This window comes from Eublepharis macularius, chromosome 10 (assembly GCF_028583425.1).
Source record: "Eublepharis macularius isolate TG4126 chromosome 10, MPM_Emac_v1.0, whole genome shotgun sequence".
In the NCBI taxonomy this organism is placed as follows: domain Eukaryota; kingdom Metazoa; phylum Chordata; class Lepidosauria; order Squamata; family Eublepharidae; genus Eublepharis; species Eublepharis macularius.
In genome coordinates, this window is record NC_072799.1 from 76301165 (window position 1) to 76328680 (window position 27516).

A 27516-nucleotide genomic window follows, 5' to 3' on the forward strand; every position below is an offset into this window, starting at 1 on the left:
TGAAGCGTGTCAGCGGGGGAAAGAGAATCTACAGAAATCAGGAAATCCGCTTGTGCAAGGAACGGTGCCTTCTGGCTCTTGAGACCCCGATCATCAATGTATGAGCAGTTACCTGGAAACACTTCTATACCTCTTTCACTTTGGGGCTGGGTTTGTTACATGGAGTCTAGATTCAAAATTTGACATCGAAAATATTAATAAAAAAGAGGACTTTCCCCTATGGTGTCTTAAGTTAGTACACATTTCCTCTTCACCTCTTAGAAGGGGAAGTGAAACTGACTGTCAGTCCCTGGCAGTTGGGTCCCCAAGTTCTCCAAAGTTAACACACAGATGTTCTAGTTGAAGTAACTTTATTAGAGATCCATTCAGTACAAGGTGCATCGACAGTTGAAATTGGCAGAAGTGACGTATATGGGGCTAGCAATGTTAGTTATAGGAAATCTTCCCGCCAAGGGAAAGAGAACCGTTAAGGGTGTGTGTGGGGGGGAGGGGGGTTGTAGTGAGACATTGTTTTAGAGCAGACAGTGAGAAAGATGAACTTATCTTTGGTTCTCAGAAGGAGCACCCCATGAGCCAGCTTCGGCTGGCTGTCAAGGACACTGGCTCCGGAGCGAGAAAGAAAAAGTAAACATTTGCAACATTTGTAAGATAACCCACTGGCATGGAGCAATAAAGAACTTCCTACACTCTCAGAAGCCAGAGGCAGAATCCATTCACATTCATGGCAGGTACGCAGGAGGCATATGTGACACTGACAGAGCCTTCAGGAGGCAAAGAGGAAATTAGCAAACCCTCTGAGGAGTGATCTTTGCCGGCTCTGTAGAGAGGAGAAATTGACAAAGCCTTCCGATCCCCTTTAAAACTCAGCTTCCAGGCTACCATTATGACTCCCTTCGTGTGCACATCCTTGTGTAATTTGTCTCTTGTAGCTTAGCTCTCAGGGTCCAGCCATGTGTTCAGTTTTCCCCATGGGTTGGGTGAAAGGGCATGTTCTGAAGTTTTGCATCCCCCAGGCATGTGCAAGCCCCATTCAGATTGGAACTGCAGCACAAACGGGATTTAGATGTTCCCCTGTGCCCTTTTTCCAACCTGCTTGAGGCTGCGCTTGTGCTGATGAACTACACATTATGTTTCCCCAATGGAGCAAATAGCCCCCTGGGGTCACTTTAGGTTGAGAACTGGGGGAGGGGGTCAAGCCTGCTCTCTCTGACCACCATGACCCCAAATTGAATTGGGCTTCTCTTCTCTGGTAAGTGCGGAACTTCAGAACATGCTCCTCCACCCAACTCACAGATGTCCCTGGGGAAATCATAATGTGTAAGGCAGACAATGAACTTCGTGGCTGAGAGGAGACTGGAACCTGAGCCGCCATCGTCTACTCACTGGGTCTCAGGAGCTTTTCTAGAAGGTAATCTCTGTCTTGCAAACCTTAGACCTAACTAACGCATTTTAAACAAACAGTAGGATTTTTTTTTAAATGGAAACTCTAGTTTTCTACATCCTTATAGCCTCCAGAGTTTTCATTTGGGCATGTGTTTCATACCAGCAAAGTGAGAAATGTTGAGGTAGGTAAGCATTTAGTGCAGTTTTTAGTAACCTCAAAACAGTAGTATCCTCCTTTTTGAGCATGCCTGCTTATTGATTTTAATGTTTAAAAGAATCATATATGACACTCCTCAACAGGTCGACAAAGAAACTAACACAGAGGATGAGAGTGAATGTGTGGTTGTCCGGCCCAAGGACAGAGCCAGCCTGAAGTCTCAGCAGCCTCCTTTTGTCCGGAATAGCATGATAGTCCGTTCACAAACCTTCTCTCCCGGAGAGCGGAACCAGTACATCTGTAGGGTAAGATGAAGAGCGTTCTCCATGAGGTCCTATTATCCAAAGAGCCATTTAACTGGTTTGGCAATGGCACGTTACATGCAGAGTCATGTGCTGGGAAGCCCATCTGTGACTGCTAAAGAGTGGTAAATTGTCATTTTCATCTAACAGAACGTGTGGAAATGGTACGTGACAAATTGTTTCACAAAATCCTGTTTATATGTTGGAATTTACTCCTTTGCTGCAAGCTTGTATAAACAAATTGCTGTTTCAGCATCTTAATTCCTTAAAATAATCTGGACCTTTGATATGTCAAATTATTCTAGTAGAACTGTTCATAAGCAACATGTTGCTTCTGTGTGATTTCTAGCTATGTATAATTTTTAGATTAACATATGCAGTGTGAAAATGGCACTTCCTGCAATGGTAATTCTTCTCAGGACTATCTTTTATGGGAGGGGCCTCCCACAGCAACTGCCACAGAACAGTTTCCTTTACTGTCCTTCAGCCCCAAGTCAAAATCTTACAAGGGTCAGAGACATGTTCATATGGGGCACCTTCAGACAAACAGTCTGTCCTCTTCTGATGTCTGAAGGGGTGCGTTCTTGTGAGAGGTTTATATCCTGCCAGGGATTTAACTGTATGAATAATTCCTTCACCTGTCTTCATTCATGAGATAAACCTGGTTTATTCTCAGGTTCTTGTGTTCCACCAACCTAATTATCTGCACAGGCAAGACGGCCTAGATTTAAAGAAACCTCAGTTCTTATGATATCCAAATTTGGGCACTTTAACTAACTGCTGTTTGCTTCCTGCCTGAAAACCAGGATTCTAAACCAAGATTAAACTGTGGCAGTAAAAAAAAAAAAAAGCAGTGATTGAATTCAGGCATCACAACAAACAGGTTTTTTAGGAGGAAATCTTTTCTCTCAGCTCTGCATGGAAGGGGAAGAGGGAGTTTGGAGGAAGTGTATGAGCCAAGGATAAATCCTTCCTCTCCTTGCAGTGAGCATTTAAAAAGCTATAATTCTGCATAAGATTGAACTGTTTCCTCTCCCTCTCTTCCCCCTCTCTCTTCGATGTGACATTTTTGTCTTAAATCAAAATAACATTGATCTTTGTGCTACACCCATCATTTGTTGTCTTAATTCTTTTTTTTAATATATTACTACTAACCAAGGTACCTATAATAAAGGGCAAGGGGGTGCACAAAAGCTGTGGATTCCTAGGCAAGTTTCACCTCCATTCTGCTCATTTCCTCCACATTCGGTTTCCCTTCTATTTCCAGTTCCTTGAACCTACCTGGAAAGGTTTGATCAAGGAGGCATATGGTTGGGATGCATAAATGAGGTAAGATTCACCCACAGTAATGCTTCTAGGTGACAGAATGCTTCTGGGTGAATCGAGGACAGAGGTAGGCTTGTAAAACTCTGCATTGCTGTCTCAAAGGGTCAGTGGAACATTAAGTTATATCAGTAAGCCCAATTTCTGTCTTGGTTGTGCTGCTGTTTTGTTGTCCAATTCAATATTAGATCTTTGCATGTGTGATATTTTTTCTCTTGCTTTCATGCTCTCCATATGCGATTGGTGTCATGAGAGCATTTGAGAGCTTTCTGAATAGAATGTCACATTTGAGTCAAAAACCTTCTTTACCAAGACGGAAAAGTAGGTTGGTTAATCTGTTCCTAATAAATGTAGGCAAACTGCTTCTAAGCTTTTCAACTTGCCATTAGACACGTGCAAATATTTTTAATGTTCTTTTATTATTTATTGTCCGGTTTTCCTATAACAGGACAATGGGAAGCTGAGTTTCTGCTTTCACTTATACATCCTCAATGCATAAATAACATTTAAGTACTAACATATGGACATTACTATCGATGATCACTTAACAGCTCACTTCCTGTGGTAGGAAAACTAATGTATCTTTGGGGAGAGAGAAGCCTAGAAGCTCTTTCTCAGATGCTAGTGCTATTGGCATATTTTAAGGCTTAGTGCTTGTTAATTATTGAAAATTCTGTGGTATAACTTTTGTAAATAAGATTGCTTAATATGTCCTTCAGAAGAACTTAAAATTATGTTTTATGTAGTCTCTTTAAAATATATATATATATATACACTAGCAACAAAGACCATTGTGGGGGAGAAAATACAATGGGCTCTAGAAAGGGGAGGGCGGGCAGGCAGGCATTCACTCCTCCTCCGTTACTGATTCCAGCTGGTGAAGGAGGGGGTGGGCATTGTCATCTGCTCCATGCCTGATCTGCCTGATCTCGGCTACGTGAAGGGGTGATGGGCTTTGCTTCCCGCTCCATGCCTGATACATGCTGGGTAAAGAGGTGGCATTGCCTCCTGTTCTGCGCCTGACAAAGGCTGAGTGAAGGGGGGCAGGCATTGACACCTGCTCCGAGCCTGATCCCAGCTGGGTGAAGGGGGGGTGGGCATTGCCACCTGCTCCCCACTGTGTGCAGGGAGGAAGAGGCATTGGCTCCTGCTCCATGCCTGATCCTGACAGGTGAAGGTGGGTGGCGGGCTTTACTACCTGCTCTGCTCCTGATCCCAGCTGGGTGAATGGGGTGCAGGCATTGTCACCTGGTTTACTCATTCCAGCAGGTTGAAGGGGGGGGGGGCAAGCGTTGCTGCATGCTTGGCTCCTGATTGCAGCAGGGTGAAGACAGGGTGGGCATTGCCACCTGCTCAGTGGCTTAATCCAGTAGGTAGAAGAGGGTGGGCATTGCCACCTGCTCTGCTCCTTATCCCGGCTGGGTGAAGGGAAGAAGGACATTGCCTCCTGCTCTGCACCTGATCCCAGCCAGGTGAAGGTGCGCGGTGGGCACTGCCACCTTCTCCACTTCTGATTGCAAATGGGTGATGGCGAGGGTGGGCATTGCCACCTGCTCCGCCACTAATACCATCTGGGTTAAGGTAGGGGAGGGCATTGCCACCTGCTCAACTCCTAATACCAGCTGGGTTAAGGCGGTGGCGGGGGGGGGGCATTCTCACCTGCTCCACTCCTGATCCCAGTCAGGTGAAGGAGGGCGGGCATTGCCATCCCAGCTGGCTGAAGGGGGGGTGAGTATTGTCACCTGCTCTGCTCCTGATCCCAGCTGGATTAAGGGGTGCGGGAGTGGGCATTGCCACCTGCACTGCTCCTAATACCTGCTGAATTAAGGCAGTGGGTGGACAAAGCCACCTGCTCTGCTTCTGCTCCCAGCTGGGTGAAGGGGGGTGGGCATTGCCAAGTGCTCCGCTCCTAATACCAGCTGGATTAAGGTCAGGGGTGGCATTGCCACCTGCTCTGCTCCTAATAACAGCTGTGTTAAGGTGGGAGGGGAAATTCCACCTGCTTTGCTCCTAATACCAGCCGGGTTAAGGGGGAGCAGGCATTGCCACCTGCTCCACTTCTGATACCAGCCAGGTGAAGGGGGGTGGGCATTGCCATCTGACCTGCTTCTGATCCCAGCTGGGTGAAGGGGGGGGGGTATTGTCACCTGCTCTGCTCCTGATCGCAGCTGGGTTAAGGTGGGGGGAGAGCATTGCCACCTGCTACACTTCTAATACCAGCTGTGTTAAGGTGGGGGATGGGCATTGCCATCTGCTCCACTCCTAATACTTACTGGGTTAAGGCAGGGGGCAGGCATTGCCATCTACTCCGCTCCTAATATCAGCTGGGTTAAGACAGGGTGGGCATTGCCATCTGCTCCGCTTCTGTTACCAGTTGGGTTAAGGTGGGTCGTGGGCATTGCCACGTGCTCCGCTCCTATTACCAGCTGGGTTAAGGTGGGTGGTGGGCATTGCCACCTGCTCCGCTCCTAATACCAGCTGGGTTAAGGTGGGGATGGGCATTGCCACCTGCGCCGCACCTAACACCAGCTGGGTGAAGGCAGGGGGTGGGCATTGCCACCTGCTTCACTCCCAATATAGTCGAAACAATAACCTATCACAGTAAATGTAAAATTCACCCATATAAAGCACCATAAGGCTGGACAGAACTGGAAGAAATCCCTAACACAGCTGTAACCAAAAATATACAACTGGATATTTACAAAAATAAATTATTTACCAAATTGTACAGCTATTATACAGTATATGTGACTATTAGTCAGACCAATCAGGTGTTTATGAATAACAACCAAATTCTTTACAAAAATATACTGCCATAATACAGTCAAACATTCACAATTATGGAAGAATCCCAAATGTAAATGAAAAACAAGGCAGTTTGAGCCTGGGACAAGATTATCCCCTAAACCCCTAGCCAAGTCCAGATTCTCCAAGGTACATTAAATTGCAGCACGGAGACCACGCTCTCTTCCTTGTAGTCCTTCAAGCAGACCCAGAGCCACGAGTGGCAGCTGCCAGCTTCTGGATTAATGAGTCCACACAGGAGCAGCTGGGCGTGCGGGGAGAAGATCACAGCTAACACAGCTCAAGTGGGGACCGGATACACTCCTAATATCAGCTGGGTGAAGGCAGGAGCGGGTATTGCCACCTGCTCCCATCCTCCTCTTGGCCTGGGCTTCCCACCATGGCACGTTTTCTGGAGGGACATGGTGCCTTGCCTAGGCCTCCCCCCATGGCAGCGCCCTCTGGTGGCACACCATGGTTGTCTGAAATACGCCTACTCAATTATATAGTAAGATTAATATGACAGAACAAAACAGTCCACAAGAATTCACATCTTTTGGAATACATCTCACACAAAATGCATTACCCAACTAACAACAGAAAAAGGAATGAAAGAAAGGAAGGGGGCATAGGAAAGAGCAGCAAGTAGTACACAGAAGGAGAGAGATTTATGGTTCAAAGAGCTCCAGAAACCCAGCTAATATTAAATTTATTGAAGTATCTTGCCTCTTAAATGCTGCACATGCCAGGTCTTAAGGGTTCCTTAGTTTTGAAATATGACGAAGTTGCCTTGTTCCAGTGCTGTAAAGTGGATCCGTTGATGAATATCGTTGCCATTAAGGCTCCACAATCCTTGTTTTATAATGTCATCTTCCATGAAGGCAGCATTTGTCTAAGGATTTAATTGACAGCAGAAAACTGTAAGACTGAGTAGTGGAAAAACTTGATTGGTAGCTCCACCTATCACTGAAAGGGGGCAGTGTCTGGACCATAACATGTGGGCTAATGTTGACAAAAACATGTTTACAGCAAGCATTACATTTAGCAGAGGTGTGCAAAACAAATGAGTCAGAAATACACCAGGAAATCGCTGGTTCCGTTTGTTAAAGTGGCTTCCAGAATGGTGAAATAAATTCAGGAAACGAAGATGCAGTGACTCTCCTCTACTGTAAAGTTCATGTGTTTTAGTTTGGTTCTTCCCGTGCAGTGGCAGCGCAGGCAGGCACTGGGCCGGCAGCGGCAGCATCTGTCACTGTTTCCTTAATGGCAACCAGCCAATTGGATGCCAGGATTTAGTAACAGGAGGGTAACAGGAATGAGACGGAGCCCTAGCATAGTGTAGCTCCACGCACATTGAGCATGAGTGCATTTTTTCTTTCGCACTTCCCAGGCAATGGCATTGAGTAACTCCGATCTGCAAAAGGCTTGCTTTGCACCAGGGAAGGGAGCAGCAAAGAGCACCAGTGGTGGCACCTCCCCAACCCCTTTCTGTGTGCTTTTACACACAATGCAAGAAAAGGCTGGCAAGCAACCAACCTACATCCATGCGGGTGTGCAGACATGGGTTTGAGGAGGGAGGAGTCTCTTCCAGCCTCTGAAACCCAGGCTGCCACAAAAAGGCTCATGCTAGGCAGATTGGGGTGAAAATTTAAAATAATAAAACAATGATTAAAGGAAAACCACACGGAGAAGGACCCAGGCATGTGTGGACCAGGTTGCCCGTACAGTGGCCGCCTGCTGCTGCTGCTATCGTCCTTCGCTTGGGTGCCACCACTGTGACTAAAGAAGTCCTCCAAAGATAACGGGCCAAGGAGCACCAGGAGGAACTTCACCCTGCCAAGGAAGACTTCTGTCTTTTCTGGGCTCTTCTGATTAAAACTATTAACCCAGCTTTGAATCATATGGAGAATAGTAGCACTGTGCACAGTTGCACGTGCAATTTCAAGTCTTTCATGATGAGTACTTGTTTTGGCATTCACTTTGCCTCCTCCTCCAACTCTGTGTTAATGATTTTAGTTGGAAAGGGAGACTGGGCAACCACTTTTACTAGTAAAAAAGTAAGAGAAAAGAGAGGGCCATCCCTCCCCTCATCATGAAGGAAACCAAAAATCAACCCCTCCCTTTCTATGCCTTTTTATGCACAATGCAAGGAAATGCCAGTAGCCAATGTGGGGCAGGCATATCTTCACATGGGTTTAAAGAGGGAGGGTACTTCAGTTCCCGGCTGCCACAAAGACTCATGTTATGTAAACTAGGGTGACATTTGAAAATAATGAAGAATTATATAGGGAAAGCCACACTGAGGAGGACCCAGGCATGCGCACCAGGTTGCTGCCATTCAATGACCTTCTGGTGCCCTTCGCTTAGGTGCCACTGCAAGGCAGTTGTGACAGTAGAGGTCAACCTCAGATAATGGGTCATGAAGCACAAAGAGAGGCTTCACCTTGCCCAGAAAAGACTTCTTTGTCTTTTGGGGCTCTGGTTAAGACTGTCAATCCAGTGTTAAATGAACAGAGGCAGCAGGGCTGTGCACTGTGCAGAATTCCATGCTGGCACCGTAGTCCTTCAGATCAGAATTCCATGTGGACTGGTCTGGTTAAAGACTGGGCTCCGTTTTCTTTATTGAGACTGTGGCTTTGACTTCAGTTTAACTTCTTGTTCTTCATCCTTCAACTCTGGGTTAACATTTTTAGTTGGAAAATGGAGACTGGGTGACCTGCCCGGTCTCCCAGAGAAAAGAAAGAGGGTCATCCTTCATTCCTTCAAGGTCCCATTAACAAAACCAAAGGAACTCTCCCTGCCCCCACCCCCCGTCTCACTGTGGAGAGGGTTCACTGTTGTAGGAGGCTGTGAGTGAAACAACACTGTCCCGTGTTGATGGGTAGCTTGGCAGCACCCCCCAACATTTCTCTGCCAGTGTTCTATATCACATTTTGGATACAGTGTGAAACATTATGGCCCTGTCAAGATAGACCAAGGACCAAACGCGAAGAACCATGTTAATGTGGTCTGCATAGTGTACTCTGGACAAAAACACTAACTGTTGAAGGACAGCAGGCACTCCAAGGCAGAGGGCATCAAAAATGCCAGTCACAGTTCCAGCAGGTCTCTCCACTGTGACAGCAGGTCCTCTGTTTCAAAGACAATGGTAGCCACAAACCGCCCTGAGTGGGAAGTGCAGCGTAAAGCCCTCAAAACTGGGAGTGAGTGGTCGCTTCCAGGGTAACAATTCAGTGCTCACAATGCCAAGAGTCAGAGAGGAGAACATTATCACTTTCAAAAACAGAAGGAAAAGTTTCTTTAGATGGAAATTTACCGTGATTTACAGAAACCTTGGACGTGTTCACTGTCTCTGAAGCACTCTGCTCTTCCTCAGGCAGGGGTGAAGCATCTATCCGTGGCACTGGGCAGGTCTCCACCTGGCTCCCATAGAGCTGCTGAAGTCCTGGTGGTCAGCACTGATGACCCACTCAGTTTCTTGCGTTTCAGACACCACAACTGGAGAGGTATACGCTAGCTCTGCAATCCTCATTTCCAAAACAGATTCTTTAAACATGCTGGTAGTCTCTTTAGCAGGGCTTTTTTTCAGCTGGAATGCAGTGGAATGGAGTTCCGGCACCTCTTGAAAATGATCACATGGCCAGTGGCCCCGCCTCCTGATCTCCAGACAGAGGGGAGTTTAGATTGCCCTCCGCACCAAGGGCAATCTAAACTCCCCTCTGTCTGGAGATCAGGGGGCAGGGCCACTGGCCATGTGACCATTTTTGCCGAGGGTGATTTAAACTTTAAAAAACTCCCCCCTTGTTCCAGCTGACCCAAAGTGACATCATTGTACAGTCCTGAGTTCCACCACCTCTTTTCCCAGAAAAAAAGCACTGCTCTTTAGATCTTTTTTCCTTCGTGACAGGGCAGTTGATTTTAACATGTCCAGGTTTTCTGCAGTGGAAACAGAATCCAAACTTGGATAATACATGTGGCTTGGCTTCAGGTGTAGTAGAAGGGGACTTGGCTGACCCTTCAGGTCATAACTCCTCTCTGTTACCTGACACTTTATCAAAACAGTGAGGCGGCAACGAGAACAACAGCTTCTCAAAGAAGTTTCCACACAAGCTTCTGTCTGGCTCCTAGCAGCACTTCCCAACAAAAATCTTGGCTGAGGCATTGACACAGTTGTTTCTCTTGGATGGGGTGCAGAAGCCTCGCTCTGCATTTCAAACGCTTGAATCCTGGCCCTAACAGATGGCGATTTCATGAAATCACCTGGACCCAATTCTTGAGTTTGTAAGTTCCAATCTCTTGCCAATACAGAACCAATAGCTTCAGAGTCTGGATAAGCCGATGCTCTTCTCCATGAAACAAATTCTCGCAGCTGCTGAGAGAACTCGGCCTCTTCATCTGGCAGTCTTGCTGCTGCTGCTCCACAAAAGGAATTCATCCTATCTCGTTAAGCAAAATAACAAATAGCCGGCTGCACAGTTCTAGTTCTAATTCAAACACAAACAGCCAAAGAGGATGTCTAAAAGAATTCAAGGCTTCAACTCACATCCCATGCTGCCAACCATGTCAAAGATCTGAAAAAAAGGGGGGGGGTTAAAAAACCCACCACAAGCTCTATGATAAATATACAGGTGTAAAAACCTAATCAATCAATACAGGATGAAACCTTTTTCCAAAAGCAATGGTCTTCAATTATTCAATCATACAATGTTGCATACAGACAATAATTCATGAAACACTGTTCTATACATTATAAACTTTGCAGAGTGTAATGACGAGTTCCCCAATGGGGACCGGGAGGGTTGAGTCCAGATGAGAGCGTCCTTAACAAACATTCAAATGAGGACAATGCCTAAAGGTATTTCATTGGACAGTCTCTCACACGTTGTAAGCGAGCTTCCCAAGCGTGCCCGAAGGGACGACGTTGGCCAGATGTTCAATTCGCCTTTTCGTCTTCCAATTCCTCAGGGGCAAGCGCCGCACAAGTAAGCACAGGGCTTCTCAACCCACCTCCGAGAATGACGCCGGCAATTCCTAGCCCTACCAGGTTTTAACCAAGAAGTCAGCCTTGCAGGGTAGGATGCCTACAGACTGAGTTCCTAAACAGTCATTTCGGTTGCTGTAGCCAAATGTGCCGAAGTACTAGATTAAGATTGAAGCTTTCAGACTCCCAAAGAATGCACAAGGATATACCCAAAGGAGTTAATGAACAGAAGTGCAAAAGGATACTGTCAAAGAAACATGCAGACAGAGAAGAAAACAACAATAAAAAAATCTATCCTAGTGTAAGCGGTCAGCCCGGCCTCTGCCATTTTAATAGCCATTTGTAATATGGCTGCTTGTGATATTAAAATATCACCAGGCCTCTGGATTTAAAATGGCTGTTGTATTGCCACCAGAGGACCTCTAACAGTTGCTGAATCCCGCCCGGGAGAACATGGCATGAATGGAATGCCGCACAGGAATGCGGTGTGATTAAGAGGTGATTGGATTTGCAGTCCCTTCAGCCCCAGAGGAATCCAGTGCAACAAAGGTCTTGCAGAGTCATCCCCACCTAACACATTCCTTTCCCTTCTTCCGTGATGAGATCTCCTGTCCATGATTGAGGAGCTAATCAAATGACATTAATAAATATATACAGTAATTCCTAGGAAAGTACAGTCCCCACCTAAATCCATCAACTTAGCTCTGGTGGAATTCACTAACAAACTATCCCTTTTGTGCAGTGCTAGAACATGTTTTGCATTTGCTTTCACACACCTCGGCAGCCACCAATCAAGACGATCAAACCTTTTGTCAAACCCAGGAACTGACCATTGGAGCCTTTGTTCTAACAGCTAGGTGGGCTCTTCCACCTCAGGGCACATTTTACCTATAAAGGTAGGGCCCTGGCCTCATTCAAATCTTGCATGTTTCCTGGCTGCTCCCTTAGGGTCACTTCCCTAAGCCTCTCTCTTCATACACACTTCCGGATCCACAAACACTGTTCCCTTGAGGTTTGCCCTAAGCCTCTTGCTCTCTTGGCCGAGGACCCTGGACGTTCGAAGCTACTGTCTTCTCCCGTGGACTGGACTGCTCTTCAGGATAGGTAGATATACTTACTCCCTCTCTCTATTCTCGATTTCTGGCTAAATTTCCTAGGACTCTGTGTGTGTATGCCCCTGTAATTGCAAGTGTATGTGCATGCCATTTTGTTCTTAATAAAAGATTGTTTGACTTTAAGAACCAGCCTCGGTTGCTATTTTGGGAAGGGACTCCGTACACGTTGGTGATAGATCCCTGCAGTTACAGGCCTCTTGCATAGCTGTCTTCCTTGCTTGCTAGTTCCCCCCCACACAAATTCTCTTACTTGCAAGGAGACCAATTCTGGTAACAGTAGCACACTTAAACAGACTTTCAGTCTCCTAGCCAGAAGTGATGTTTTAGGTTAAAACAAAAGAGTTCAAAAGTCTCAGGGTCCACAAAGATCCTGGGCTGACACCAATTCAGGTCAGCCGATCCAGAACACAAAAGCAAGTAACAGCCAATATCCTTCAGCAACCATGCAGAGTCAAAAGGGGATCAAAGAAGGGAATAGGATGCAAGCTAGAATGAGGATTGAGGCTCCCCTGAGCCAAAATGAGAGTAGCTGCAGAGAGAGAGGAGGAGAACTTGGGTTTCCCTTTATTACTCCTCACTTTCAGCCTGAGGCCAAGTGGGATCCATCTTATACATCTGTGTGTGCTTTCCATTGCCTTGTGCTTGTGGCTGGGTATTTACTTCGTTCTGTTCTGTGGTGTTGTTCCCTCACTGGGTTCTCGGTTCTGCCTGACTGCTGTAAATGCCTCTTTTGGCTTAAATTGCAAGTGTCCTTTGCTTCAGTTTGATTTGAATGGAGTGGATGTGATTCTCTGGTGTGAAGTTGATGCCCTTGTTATACTTTGGTTCTGGGGGAATAACCCTTGCTTCAGTTTAGTTCTGTTGGGCTTTCCCTGGGATGAGCTTGGGAGTGGCTTGGCCATGGCAGCCTTGCACTGGTGTGTTTGTGCTCCTGGGAACCAGCATGGAAAATTTCCCATCATTGGGAACAATGGAGAGTGATGGTTGTTGTGGGTTTTCCGGGCTGTATTGCCGTGGTCTTGGCATTGTAGTTCCTGACGTTTTGCCAGCAGCTGTGGCTGGCATCTTCAGAGGTGTAGCACCAAAAGATAGAGATCTCTCAGTGTCACAGTGTGGAAAAGATGTTGGCAGGTCATTTATATCTACTCAGGAGGGGTGGGGTTGAGCTGAGTCATCCTGTAAGAGTTTCCCAGGGTGTGGAATGCTAATGGCGGGAGGCTTCACTGTATCCTGAGGAGATTCTTTTGCATATGGATTGGTGCTTGATGTGCTAATCTTCTCTGCAGGGCTATTGTCGGGTATAGAGTGTTTTGTTAGCCTGGTGTTTTTCAGAACTGGAAACCATGCTCTGTTCATTCTTAAGGTTTCTTCTTTCCTGTTGAAGTTTTGCTTATGCTTGTGAATTTCAATGGCTTCCCTGTGCAGTCTGACAAAGTAGTTGGAAGTGTTGTCCAGTATTTTGGTGTCCTGGAATAAGATACTGTGCCCTGTTTGAGTTAGGCTGTGTTCAGCCACTGCTGATTTTTCAGGTTGTCCAAGTCTGCAGTGTCTTTCATGTTCTTTTATTCTTGTCTGGATGCTACGCTTTGTGGTGCCAATGTAAACTTGTCCACAGCAAAACTTCAACTGGAAAGAAGAAACCTTAAGAATGAACAGAGCATGGTTTCCAGTTCTGAAAAACACCAGGCTAACAAAACACTCTATACCCGACAATAGCCCTGCAGAGAAGATTAGCACATCAAGCACCAATCCATATGCAAAAGAACCTCCTCAGGATACAGTGAAGCCTCCCGCCATTAGCATTCCACACCCTGGGAAACTCTTACAGGATGACTCAGCTCAACCCCACCCCTCCTGAGTAGATACAAATGACCTGCCAACATCTTTTCCACACTGTGACACTGAGAAATCTCTGTCTTTTGGTGCTACACCTCTGAAGATGCCAGCCACAGCTGCTGGCGAAACGTCAGGAACTACAATGCCAAGACCACGGCAGTACAGTCCGGAAAACCCACAACAACCATCGTTCTCCAGCTGTGAAAGCTTCGACAATACAATGGAGAGTGGCTGGGCAGCTTGCTCAAGGGGTACGTGGGTTTTGGGGAGACAACAGTTTGGTTCTGTTGGGCTTTCCCTGTGATGAGCTTGCATTGGGAGTGTGCTTCTGGCCCCTGGCATCTTTGCCCTTGTGTGTTTGTGCACCAAGAACCAGCTTCAAAACTTTTTCATCATAGTAATCAATAGAGAGTGGCTGGGCAGCCTGCTCAGAGAGCATATGGGTTGGGGGGGTCAGTTTGGTTCTGTTCGTCTTGCTGTGTATGGAACTTATATTGGGGAGTGTGCCTTGGCCATGGCAACTATGCCACAGTCTGTTTCTGTAGTGGGAGTCAGCTTTTAATCCCCCCTCATAATAGGAACAAATGGAATGGCTGGGGGCATGTTGTTCAGGGGCTCATAGAATTGTACCTCAGGATCCAATCTTATGAAACTTGGGGGTTCTTTAGAGGACAGTCAGGGGTAGTTCCCCTGCAAATTTGATGAAGTTTACTTGAAAAATGACCTCCCCCCAGATTGGTTTCCCCATAAGGAATAATGGCCAACTTAAACCGGATTTCTCTGATATACCCGAACCAAATCAGAGAATCTGTCGAATGTTGGGAATCCTGAATTTTAATGGGATCCCTGAATTCAGATTTCCCGGGTTGGTTTTTTGTGTGCATATCCCTAAAAGGAAGGTCTTTATCATACTACAGTAATAAATGTGCTTATATACCACTCTTCTAGACAGATGAGTGTCTCACTGAGAGGCACTCCCCACAATACAGCTGGGGAGCAGGGACTGAGAGAAGTGGCTGACCCAAGGCCAGCTGCCGAGCTCATGGAAGTAGTGGGATTTGAACCATCAGTGTACTGATTCACAGCCCAATCACTTAAATACATAGAACACAAGAATATATATAGAAGGGCCAGTGCACAAGGCTATAGAGAAAGAAAAGAAACCAAAAGTATTATATCAAACTGTCCTTTTAGAGTTCCCAAACAGTACCCAAGGCATCCCTGCCAGGATGGTGAACAGCCCTTGGAAAGGTGAAGGCAAGCCCACCCTTAGGACCTTCCGTTTCCCATCCCCTGAACCACACTCTCAAAAGGTAGCAGGGCCTTTTTGTACCTTCATTTCCCAAGGGGAGGGAAGAATTCCCACCCTTAAAACTAGTCTCTCTCAGACTCCGTGGTGAGTCAGCCCCTTACTACGTTGCCCGTATCTATCATACCTCTGTTTTTTTGATAGTACCAAAAGGCTAGAACAACATCCCCTAGAACAACGTCCCTTGATCCATCCCAGGACGTTAGTCAAAGCAAATGGTGTTTAGTGCTCTGTCCTCCCTGTTTTCCCAGGGCTGGATTTGAAAAGGTGAATCACAGGCCAGTGTGATATAAAAAGGCCAGTGCCCCCATCGTGACAGGCCCATCTGGGACAAACCAATAATGGAATGGAGTTTAATCCGAAACCCTGGACTCAAAACTGAAACAGACATTTTTTCAGTGCTCACCTCTAATAGTTAGTAATCCTGAGTTGATGGAATCTGTTTCTGAGCTCTTTTTCCATTGACTTTAATTGTAATCTTAGGTGCGAAAAGGCTTTAGGGTTCCCTTGAAATGGCTGTATTATACTCAGTCCTGCCTCGGCATTTCTCTTAAGTTCATCAAGGAAAGAGTGGGATATTCTAGGTGCCTGTGTAAGCATTTCTCTTGATTTCATTATGCAGCTTCTTAATCTGTACAATTTTCTTCCACAAATAGCGATGTTTAAGGCTTTCTGATTCTGATTACATTCTGCGTAGCCCTGAAAGGTAATAAAATGTAAACGGTTTTTTTTCTGCAGGACTGCACATCATACTGACTCATAGAGGATACAAGTGTAGACCAAGAACTGTTAGTTTGTGAACCACTGAAAGAACCATTGTCTTTCTTCTGCTTTCCTCACAAGGGTTTTCCATAGACAAAGAAACAGGCTTAGTTTTTAAAATTTAAAGATAATAAGGCAGTTGGTGGTAGCTTCTGAATAAAGTTTGCTAACATCATAGAATCACAGTACATGTTTCCCCCCTATATAATACTTATTTATAATTGAATTGTGTTTTTTAAACCAATCATGTGACAATTGGCTGATAGGCAGTGACAGCACATACTGGGTTGGGTTCTACCCCATCCTACCACTCCACTGAGCAAAGCGTGAAGCCTTCCTCCTACTTAAGTGGCTCTTCCATTGGACAAAGAGTAACTGAAGTTAGAGGAAGGTTCTTTAGGCTGGAGGAAGACACCTGGAAGGATGGTTGGATTCACCCCAATGTAGTTATTCTTGGTAACTTTAACTCTAGGATAGTTTCAGGTTGTTTGCTGTATTAGTCTGTGGTAATTTGAGTCCAGTAGCATCTTAATGACCAACAAAACATCTTAAAGACCAACAAAATTTTACAGGGTATAAGATATCTGACAAAGGGAGCTTATGCCTGGGAAATCTTGTTGGTCTTTAAGATGCTACTGGACTCTTAAGTAACGCTAGGAATTTTTCCATTTCCAGTCCATCACTTTATCTTATAAATCCTGTGTGTATCTTGCTTTGACAGCTGAATCGGAGTGACAGTGACAGCTCAACGTTGGCCAAAAAGTCCCTCTTTGTGAGAAATGCCACAGAACGACGGAGTTTGAGAGTCAAAAGGGTATGTGCTGCTTTACTGAGGTGGGGCTACCGACCTTTCCATCACTTTTAAAACACTTTGCTCGGTCAACGGGTTTCATCTGTAGACATAGGGAACTTTCATGTTAAAATAAACTTATACGAACAAACCATTCTTTTACTGTTCCACAGCAAGTAAAATTAAGACTCAAACTATACATTCAGAAGTATCATTTTCCAAAATCTGTATCTCTCTGACATGGTAGTTTGTCAAGTGCAGGGAGTTTTCTTTAAACTGGGGACCACTCAATCTCCCACCAACTCTTTAAGATACAGCAACTGCCTTTAAAATTCAGTCTTGGCTGTTTTCACACGTCTTTTTCCCTCACACAAAATCGCTCAAAATCATGTCTTTATTCCATTTCATGGCGTGATTTCGGCATCACGCCACAAAATGGAATTATGACGGGAAATGGGCGCTACGAAGACGCTGTCATTTCATGAGTTTTGCACGATTTTGCGCAAGGGGAAAGACATGGGGAAATGGCCCTTGTTTAAAATTCATGATTCTTTTTTTTTAAATTATATTTTATTCAAAGTTTCCAATAATTTTTTTAAAACAACAAGAACCAGTTAACAACATAGTATATTACATACAACAATCAGAAAAGTACACCTCCTGTTACATGGTTCAATACTCAATATTCAGTTATTTGAGTGGCTGTTGTGTAACAAAAATATATAGGAAAATCTCTGTTAAACAACATTTTTCCAGGTTTGGTTACTGCTTAGTGGTGATCCTATTAATGTGCCAACCGTTATCATAAATATGCTAGGGAATAGTAGAGGTCATGTTTCCTGCTTGCATTTGTCATTATTTCATCTTTTGTTAAGTAATCTAGAATTGGGGACCATTGCTCCAGAAGGTGGGATTTATAGTTTTGGTTTTCCCTTTGGGCAAGTTAAAATTCATAATTCTTGACAGAAATTCCACCCCATCTCCTTCTATCCCCCATCTCCTATCTTATCCACTCCAAGGATAGTAGCGTTGTTTGGTTTATCTCCCCCATCCCTTAGGCTCATATTTAGGAAACAATGAATGGAAATAAAAATGTATAGAAGACAGACATTGCCCTCGGAATCTCTGATGACTCAGAACAGCTGTGAAGAAGCTGTGGAAGAGCATGATTTGCTGTGGGTAGCACTTGGTAGGGACACTTAATCCTTCCCCTGCCAACTGGAACCACCATACTTCTTACAGTTTTTCACACAGATATGTGGGAAGTACATATCTGGGAAGTTCTCAGGTGGGAATGGGGGCTGCAGAGTAAAATGATATGTAGTCTTGTAGCTCTCCTGCAAAGCACACTCTTCCCCTACTTTGCAGCTATTCATCAGCAACCAGAGTTATCTCAGCCACCAAATGATTTATTTTATTTTACTTAATCTGCATTTCTCATTGAGACTCAAAGTGAATGATAGATCCATCAGTATCCAGTCTCATTAGAAATCACTCTTGGTTTATGAAGGACTTGAGATTCTTCAAGAATGATCTATTGAAAATGGAAAATTGTGGATCAGACTACTACTAAATATGGAAGGAAGGTTTGAAGAAGAGAAAAAAGAGAGCCAGCATACATGTGTTAGGTGAAGTAATGGGCAGGAAACAAATTGTGCCATAACTCTGCAATAGAAAATAAGAATGCTTCTAACTTTAAAATTGTATGTTGGTATAATTAAAAAAATAAAACTGCAATTTGTTGATAATTTGGAGTAGACTATAACAATTGATTGCTAATCTAAGTTATTGTTGGGCTCCCCCTGCTCACGGTAAGAGTCCAGGGCTGCATCACCTTTTCCATCCTGGCTTCTGGATAAGCCTCAGGACAGGGAGAGAAGGAAGGTTCAGGCAGCACTGTGCCCTGTGCCCTCCTGCCCCTCCAGTTCAGAGGAGAGGTCTGGGTCTTCCTCCTTGGCCCTTCCCAGTCCAGCTATTTCAAGGTCCCCCTGGGTAGGGCGTTCCTGGGCTCCCTCCCCATCCTGTCCCTGGGGTGAGACTCTGGGAACAGGCAGGGTCCTGGGCCTATAGGCCTTCCTGGGAGGAATCTAAGGGTCTTCCATGGGAGGAAGGAATCTGAAAAAAATCACTCTCTTCATTGTACCCATGGAAATTCTAGGCAAGATTCAAGCCATCATGTACAGAAAAGTATCATGGCATACTGCACAGGTGCATATTTGCACCACATTGCCTTGTGTCTTTTATGGTCTTGAAGTTTATCATAGTAATTCTTATTTCCTGGAATTCCTGAAAACCCTAGCCTGCTTGCCAGCCTCATATGCGAAGAGCAACACGAGAGCGCCCTGTCCGTACCTCCCTGGACTTGGAGCTGGATCTCCAGGCTTCTCGGACCCGACAGAGTCGCCTGAATGATGAACTGCAAACACTGCGTGAACTTAAACTGAAGCTTGAGGAGATGAAAGCCAGAGGGGAGACAGAGCTTCCGCCCTGTGTGCTGGAGGATGAAAGATTCCAAAAGCTTTTGAAACAAGCTGAAAAACAGGTACGAAACAGAAATCTTGACATCTGTTTAAATGGAAAAGCACACATGTGCAAGGTTACACTGCCTGTAGATATTAAATTAATTTCACTCTGAGCATTCTTTGTCTGCGAAGTAGTAGGATCTGGAACTCAGAGCATTTATATCCAATGAACTACAAATGGAATGAATTCATGGAATAGTTTGGTCTCCCTGGCCCTGCAAAACTGTTCCTGCAAGGAGGGGACTGTAACTCAAAGGAAAAATAGACAGAAGCCATCCCTTTCTTTATTGAACAAGTTCTTCAATGAACAGAGCAAGAGCTGACACAAGAGTGGAGCTCACAGTACTACTTCCTTACAGCAGTTTCCCCCTTCCTCATCTCGCTCTGTTCTTCGCAGTACATTATGCCCTTACGGCTAGCAACTTTTGTCAGAGTTAGGATAGTGATGGCAGTACCCAGAGTGGGTACAGAGCAACAGGGGGTGAGGTGAGGTAGTGGCCACAGTCCCAGGTGGTAGCTGGATTCTCCCTCCCTTGCTTCTCTGCATGGGGTACATTGTCCCTCTCCCTGGGAGGAGTGGAGTCTCCACTTTGGTATCTCTGTCCTGGGACAGATTACCTGTCAGTGTTTTGATCAGAGCAGTATTAGTCAAACATAAAAACATTTCTTCTCTCCCTCTGTCGTACTCGGGCTGAGCAGACTGGAAGCGCTAGGTGGATACTGCAGCCCTCACAAGGTGTCAGGCAGCCCAGGGTCACACACAACTTGGTCAGTCCGATAAGCGACAGGCAGGGGTGTAGTCTGAAATCAAGCCAAGGTCAGCACCCAAGAGTTCAGTTTACCGAGGAGCAGGCAAAGGGAGAGTCCAGTAACAAAGCCAAGGTCAGAGTCCAATAACAGCAGGCCGATGCATGGGAGGGAGGGCAAGGTACTAGGCAGCGTCTAGGGCTTCTAGGCACATGGCTCCAGGAACAAGCAGTGGCAAGCTGAGTTGCTTCCACACCCAGCATCCTTCGGCTTCTCCTTTTTATGCTGTCCTAATGAGGTGCAGGTGTTGCATCTTCCTCTGATAGCCCCGGCCTCTGCTGTGCCTGCAAATGAGCACTCCATCACCTCTCCCACACAGCTGCCTTTGCCTTATTCTTCCTTCTCTCAGCTGGCTCGGGTTTCTCCTTTGCTCGGTGGAAGGCTTCGTTTACAACAGCCTTCCCCAAGGTCCCAGGCTGCTCTCCCTGGGTGTCCTCTGGTGCTACAGCTGGCTTGGCTGGCTCTAGTGTGGTCCCAGATGGTTCTTCCAGCTCCTTGTCCTCTGAGAAGGACTAGTGACGTGAGTGACAGGGTGGCAGAGCAAGACTGACTCACGACACCCTTGGTTGTATATTCTTAGCACCCTCTCTGCTCAGTGCCCTTCCTCTGCAGTTCCCACCACCAAAGTACAAGTCTCTGATCCTGAACTCGATGAACACATGAGGCGGCTTCATTCGGAATGAGACCATTGGTCCATCGAGGTCAGTTTTATCTACTTATATGGGCAGCCACTCGCCAGGGTCTTTCACATCAACTACTACCTAGTCCTTTTAATTGGAAATGCCAGGGATTGAACTTGGACCTTCTGCATGCAAAGCAGATGCTGTGCCACTGAGCAACATCCCCTTTTGCTCTTCCAACAAAAGGAGTCTTCCACTGATGAAGAAGCTTTCCTCTGTCAGAGAAGGACTTCTCAATTAGCTAGAGCCCTTGAATTCAACCCCAAATCTTTTACCAAAACCCCTTTTTACTGGTATAGGACCAGCCTTTAAACTTCACAGACCTGTTCGGGAGGCTTTTTAAAAATTCTGTACAATCCAGACTTACACACTTTCATGCCAACAGCAATTGGTTCAATAGAAGATTGCCTTTCCTATTTTCCAAATGTTATTTATAGACCTAAAATAAAATCTATTGAGGTCAGTGGGATTTTGCATTCACATCACTGACATTTGGAAGGATTCGAGACCATTACTCTCTCTCCATTATCTCCCATACATTAGAAAAAAACTTACTATTTCTGCTTTGTTTTTTTCTTTCCTTTCATCTCTAAAACCTATTTTAAATATTAAAGTTCTAAAGTAGGTATTTTATTCTTAATACGAATCTGAGTGCATAAAAATTTAATTTCAAAAGCTGGATTTAGAATCAACTTTAATCCTATAAAATACCTCTTTTATTGTTGAAGTCTGTGTCATGCTATGAATTTTCCCCGTCTTGTATGTTCCTTCTTCTTGGTGCAATATGTTTGCTGCATACAGAAGTCTCAATGTCCATTAGAACTGGAAAAGTCAGTGGACGCTCCAAGGCTTTCAATGTGCTGAGGTAAAAAATTCAGGCAAAGAATAAAACACTAGGATGTTTTATTAACACAGCAGGGAAGCATTTTATACTGCTGATCAACCTAACAGGATCCTGAGATAAAAGATGGTTTTGAGAGTTAGAGGCAGCGGGCATTCTTCCTTAGAGTTTTCTGACTATTTGCTGGGCAAGGAATGAATGAGATCTGGTGATAAACGCAGGCCATGCCTTGAATCCAATGGAGCATTTCCATGGACAAGAGCATTTCTGTGCATGGAGGATGACTTTTTCTTCCCCGCTCCTGCTGTAGTCCAAAATATCCCCCAGATGTCCCCAGCAGTCCTGTACCTCTCGGGAGCAGCAGTGGGGATATATGTGTTGGGCCGCAGTGCGGGGGGGGGGGGAGCCGAACATTGCACTCTACAAGCAGAAAATATTGCAGATCACAAATCTAAAGAGGCCCCCATGGGTAAACAGAACCAGGAAAATAGGATAAGAATCTCCTGTGGGAAAACAATGATTCACATCTAATTCAGTGTAGATACAATAAATAGTTTATAAAGTGCAAAAATGCTCAGTTGTGAAATCTAATATCCACTCATAAATAACAATAAATACTATACTCCACACATAAACATCTCCTCTCGACACAATAGTCAATAAATACATCTATTAACACCATTATGGAAATATAAGTCCCTCATTATTGGAGCCCAGAGATGAAGGGTGGGGGAGGGGCAGGGGCCACAGGCACCCCAGCACCGCACACAGCTCCTCCCAGCTCGCAAACAGAATGAGCAGTGAGGAGAGGTGGAGCCGGCGGCTCCTTTTAAACTCTGCAGCCAGACCTGAGAGGAGCCCGTGCCTCCCAGGTCCAGCTCCCAGCCCTGCCCCCCAGCCAGCCTGCCCAGCTGGCCCCAATTGGCCGGCCTGGGATTTGAATTTCCTGGGTATGGGGCCAAGCACATGGGCTGCCGAGAAAGCCAACATGGCAGCCACCGTGTCCCTCCCCCTATCCCACAGCCACAACTCAGCCACCTAGGTGAGTCTGGTGGCCGATATTTCTGTCTGCAGAAACATTCCACTGTATTCAAGTCCATATCTTCTTTTTCACTCATCCTGAAAGCTGATTTAAAGAAGACGCAAAAAAGAGAATGGACTCTGCATCACTACACACAGCCCAGAATCCTGTTTAAGGGACTCTTTATCCTTTTAACCTCTGCATGTGCATATCAGCAAACCTTCTTTCTGGGTATACAAACATGGTGTGCATAGGGGCCAGTGCATGAATAAGAGATGCAAAGCTGCATGGAGCCATTTTCAGCCCTAGTTCATGTTAGTCATTATGCCACTAGGGGGGTTCTCATTTTCTAACCTGAACAATGCACGGCTTTCAGCTGCAGCACTGTACATCTCTTCTTTACTTGTGAGTTCATGCTGTGTCCATTACATGTTCTGTTGTAGAAATTTTGCCTGATGGGCTTAAATAGGCACTCTTCTTTCCCAGCCTTCCCGTCCCCTGTATCGTATTATAAATTGCTAATGTGGTAGCTGTAATTTTGTTCCTTCGACAGGCCGAACAATCAAAGGACGAAAAGAAACGGGGTTTAAGTGCTGAAAAATTGATGAGGAAAGCTTCGAAGGATGTGTGCCGGTTGCGAGAGCAAAGCCAGAAGGTGCCGCTACAAGTGCAATCATTTCGGTAAAGAGAGCCTCTGATCTTTTGGAACTTATGCTGCCTGTGAGAATTTCTAGGTTAGGCAATCAGCCGTAAAAAGCAGCCTCATAGAAGCATCTGGTTCAGGGCTGCAGCAGTGAGGAAGGAGGATTAAACTCTTCCCCTTATGCCATTTCCCTGAATGAAAATGCCTCCCTGCCAACTGCATGCGCCTCAGTAGGGGAAAAGACAAGCATTTGGATTGTGTCTGTCTTTTTTCCCTGCTGTGGCTGATAGCAACCCAGAGGACTCATGTCAGCTGGGGAACTAGTGTGCAGTGATGGAGAAGGGCTTCTACTGAATTTCACAGACCAGTGTTTTGACTTTAAAAATTCTGTTTCATTTTCGTTTTTCCTTGTGCAAAGTAAACACATGAGCAAAGTTGCCAGGTCCCCTCTACCTTCAAACCAGGGAGATGCCATTTCTTCTCTCTTGCATGCACAAAGCACTCATGCACTCCACAGTGCTTCTAGTGATGTCACTTCCAGTTCAAACCAGAAGCAACGGGGTCTCCGTGGGGTTATTGGCCCAGAATACAGCATTTTCGCTATGTTTTGACCACTTACTAAAGAATTGGCCTGGCTGAGACCCTGTTGCTTCCATTTTGAACTGAAAGTTACCTCATCAGAAGCCCCGTGGTGCATGCATGCCATTTAGCCATGTGCTCCGTCCAGCCTCCCCCCTCCCCCTGCTCCACCAGCCAGAGGAGTGGTGGCAGGGGCTGCAGCTGAGGTGGAGTATCCCCCACCCCCAATAGGGGTTGGCAGCCCTATACGCAAGTAGTCCTTTTCATGCCATTTTCAGTATGTCTTTGTTCTATATTTTTCCTATTAAATTTTACAAAATTCTTAGCACAGTTGTTTTCCTCATTAATTGCATATAAAGGGTGTAAAAAAATGGTAAAGGTAGTCCCCTGTGCAAGCACCGAGTCATTACTGACCCATGGGGGGATGTCGCATCACGACATTTTCTTGGCAGACTTTTTACGGGGTGGTTTGCCAGTGCCTTCCCCAGTCATCTACACTTTACCCCCAGGAAACTGGGTACTCATTTTACCGACCTCGGAAGGATGGAAAGCTGAGTCAACCTTGAGCCGGCTATGTGAACCCAGCTTCCGCCAGGATCGAACTCAGGTCGTGAGCAGAGCTTGGACTGCAGTACTGCAGCTTACCACTCTGCACCACGGGGCTCCTCCTATAAAGGGTGTATAACGCATAAATGGTGTAAAAGTGCCATAAAGACAATAAATTGGGAGAAATGAAAAGGATCACAACAACAACATAGCAAAAAAGGGGGAAAGGATATTTGTACATCCCTAGAGAAGAATTAAACTCTATGCCACGGTAGTGCCACAGCTGTGCTCTCCCCAGGAATGCTGGGGGGGGGGGCAAGAAACACACCGAGAGTCCAAATCATGGCAATCCAAGATTATGCTACGTTTGATCCTAACAATGCAATCCTAAGAACACGTGATACCTCCTCTCTCCTGCAATGTTTTAATTGTTTTTCATTTTTGCATTTATTTTAAGCTCTGGTTTTAAAATTGTTTTAATGATGTATTTGTGTGCTGATTTTAATGAGTATTTAAGCTGATTTTAATCTATATTTCACAGAGGAATCCTAAACAGAGTTACTCCAGTCTAAGCCCATTGATTTCAACGGGCTTAGACTGGTGTAACTCTTCTTTGGATTGCACTGTTAATTTGTTAGCCAACTTGGTGGCCCTGTTGGGGCAGAAAGGCAGGGTAAAAAAACTTGTTAATAATAACAATAACAATAATAGTGTGAATAAAATAAACTGTCCTTGAAAAAGATGATCATTGGGGTCACTTGGGAATTTGGGCTATGATCTGTATATACTCACAGTAGATAGTGGGATGTGTATCACCACTCCCATCAGAGATGTATCACGTGAACATATGAGGCTTTCCCCCATGATGGACTGATTCCTGATTTTCTTAGTGGTCAGTCCACAAACATTGTAATTGATCTGGGTCCTGTTCTTCCACATGTTTGCCCTCCCTCTGTATTTTATCATTTTCTTCCTCACGCCTGCTTCCGTGCTCAGCCCTCCTTTGCTGGTAGGAGCTGATTATCTCTAGGGCACCAATGGAAGTGGAGGGGTTGATTTTTGCCAAATCAATCCTTAGGGCCCCTTGTCCTCTAGGAGCAGCATTTCGGGCGGCAGAGTAATAGGAGTGGTGACAAAGTCCCATTCCTCTGATGAGAATCCCTTCTTTCAGCAGAAATTACCACTGAATCCAGCCCATTACTTTCCCCCCTAGAGTGCATGTTAGAACAAATACTTACCATGTATTTTTCTCCCTCCTCCCCTTTTTTTCTTTTTAAGGGAGAAGATTGCATATTTCACAAGAGCAAAAATCAGCATACCATCTTTGCCGGCAGATGATGTCTAACTCTTCCCTTGCCCCCCATCTCCACAAGGTGGTTTTCCACGTGTTCATCTTTTTTAAAAATAAAGATGAATTTGTAGTTTAGTTACCTGGGTTTAAAGCCTTCTGTTTTACATCCCACTTACAGATATTGTTTGTAAAAAAACAAAACAAAAAACAACAATAAGTTGTGTTCTAGTATTTTTTAATACAAGAAAACATCCCCTCTCTTTTCCTTTGTGTAAATCTCCCACACCAGAAAACCAAAGTAGATTATTTCTGGCTCACGGATGCTAATTTTGTACAGTTTGTATGTATTGCAGATGTGCTACTCTTTTGTAAAGTTGGATCTAAAGAACAAAGGCCGCACCAAGTATATCCTGTTGAACTGCACTGTGTCAAGAAATATTATGTTCAGCAGGAGGTTTCTTTTCACTGTTTTTTTTTTCTTTCACAAGAGCAGACTGTGAAGATGGCTGCTAGGCCATGCAATATTTTTGTACAAATGTGTGACTTTTTTTTAGCTAGCAACAAACATGAATTCTTCATTCAAAACAGCAAGGCTGCCTCATATAGACAGGTGCCGTTGACTTCTGTCCCCCACATTGGAACTTTCAGCTAAGAACCCTGTCTCCCCCCCCCTTTTTTTTTTGGTAAGAGACATGTGACACTGAGTGATGGGAGTGGGGTGTTATGAATGTACGGGACCTTGGGCTGCTCATAGGTTGTCGAGTCTCCTTGCATCTGAAAGCAGGGGGAAGTAATGTGTGGCAACCCAAGAACCCTGAAATGTGTTAAACTGAACCTACCCAAGGGCAGCTGTTTTCTAAAACTGGACTCAGGTTCATACTAAATATTTAAACCTGAGGAGTCAAATACTTTAACACTTCAATGTAATGTGTATGTCTAACACAACAGACAGTAGCCTATAGGAATAGTCAAAGTTAAAAAGCCCTGACAGACCTGTGCAATTTTCAAGGAAATGGTTCTTGGCAAAATTCATTATTCTTCTAAGCACCAGACATGTTGTTGGTATAGAAATTCCTTCTAAGTGAAATGCATGATATTAGAGCTCTTAAAAATGAGTTAGTGGGTTAAAGATTAAATACACCATGCAAGCTGGTTCCTAAATTAAGTGTGGCACAAAAAGGAATAATCATGATTGAGATATCTATGGAACTGGAATCTTAATTTGTTTAAAGAGTTCATATTGACAAAAAGGAAAATGAATGTTTGTTAAGATTTGTGCTGGGAAACAAAATTTTCCGATTACTTTTTTAAGCAGGGTAATGCTACAAGTGTGTAAGTGGGTATGACTATACTGGCATATTCTCTTTGAGTGTCATCCTGCAGCAAATAGCTGATCTTGTCTGATGTCATAGTAGGGTTTGGTTAGCAGAGATGATCAATCTTGCTGCCATTAGCTTGGCGGGAATGACGGTTGCCAGATTGCTCCCAGAATTATAACTGATCTCCAGACCACAGAGATCAGTTTCCCTGGAGAAAATGGCCGCTTTGGACAGTGGAGTCTATGGCATTGTACCCTTCTGAGGCCTCTCTCCAAACCCCACCTTCCCCAGATACCACCTCCAAATCTCCAGGAGTTTCCTAATCTGGAATGGACAACCCTATGTCCAGAGCTTTTTTCCTGGGAAAAGTGGTGGTAGAACACAGTGGGTTGCCCTCAGAGAAAATGGTCACATGGCTGGTGGCCCCGCCCCCTGATCGCCAGACAGAGGGGAGTTTAGGTTGCCCTCCATGCCGCTCAGCGGCGTGGAGGGCAATCTAAACTCCCCTCTGTCTGGAGATCAGGG

The 27516-nt window shown here is 45.2% G+C and overlaps 1 protein-coding gene across 2 annotated transcripts in view; it reads left to right on the forward strand.

Annotated features, from left to right (window-relative positions):
• Positions 1 to 27402, forward strand: part of WWC2 (WW and C2 domain containing 2) — a 161430-nt gene extending 134028 nt beyond the window's left edge. For both annotated transcript variants that reach the window (XM_054990137.1, XM_054990138.1), the window contains exons 19-23: positions 1684 to 1845; positions 16674 to 16766; positions 19042 to 19284; positions 23167 to 23294; positions 25660 to 27402. In XM_054990137.1, coding sequence (XP_054846112.1) covers positions 1684 to 1845; positions 16674 to 16766; positions 19042 to 19284; positions 23167 to 23294; positions 25660 to 25726 — 693 coding nt within the window. In that variant the 3' untranslated portion in view covers positions 25727 to 27402. The remainder of the gene's footprint in view (positions 1 to 1683; positions 1846 to 16673; positions 16767 to 19041; positions 19285 to 23166; positions 23295 to 25659) is intronic.
• The last annotated feature ends 114 nt before the right edge of the window (positions 27403 to 27516 follow it).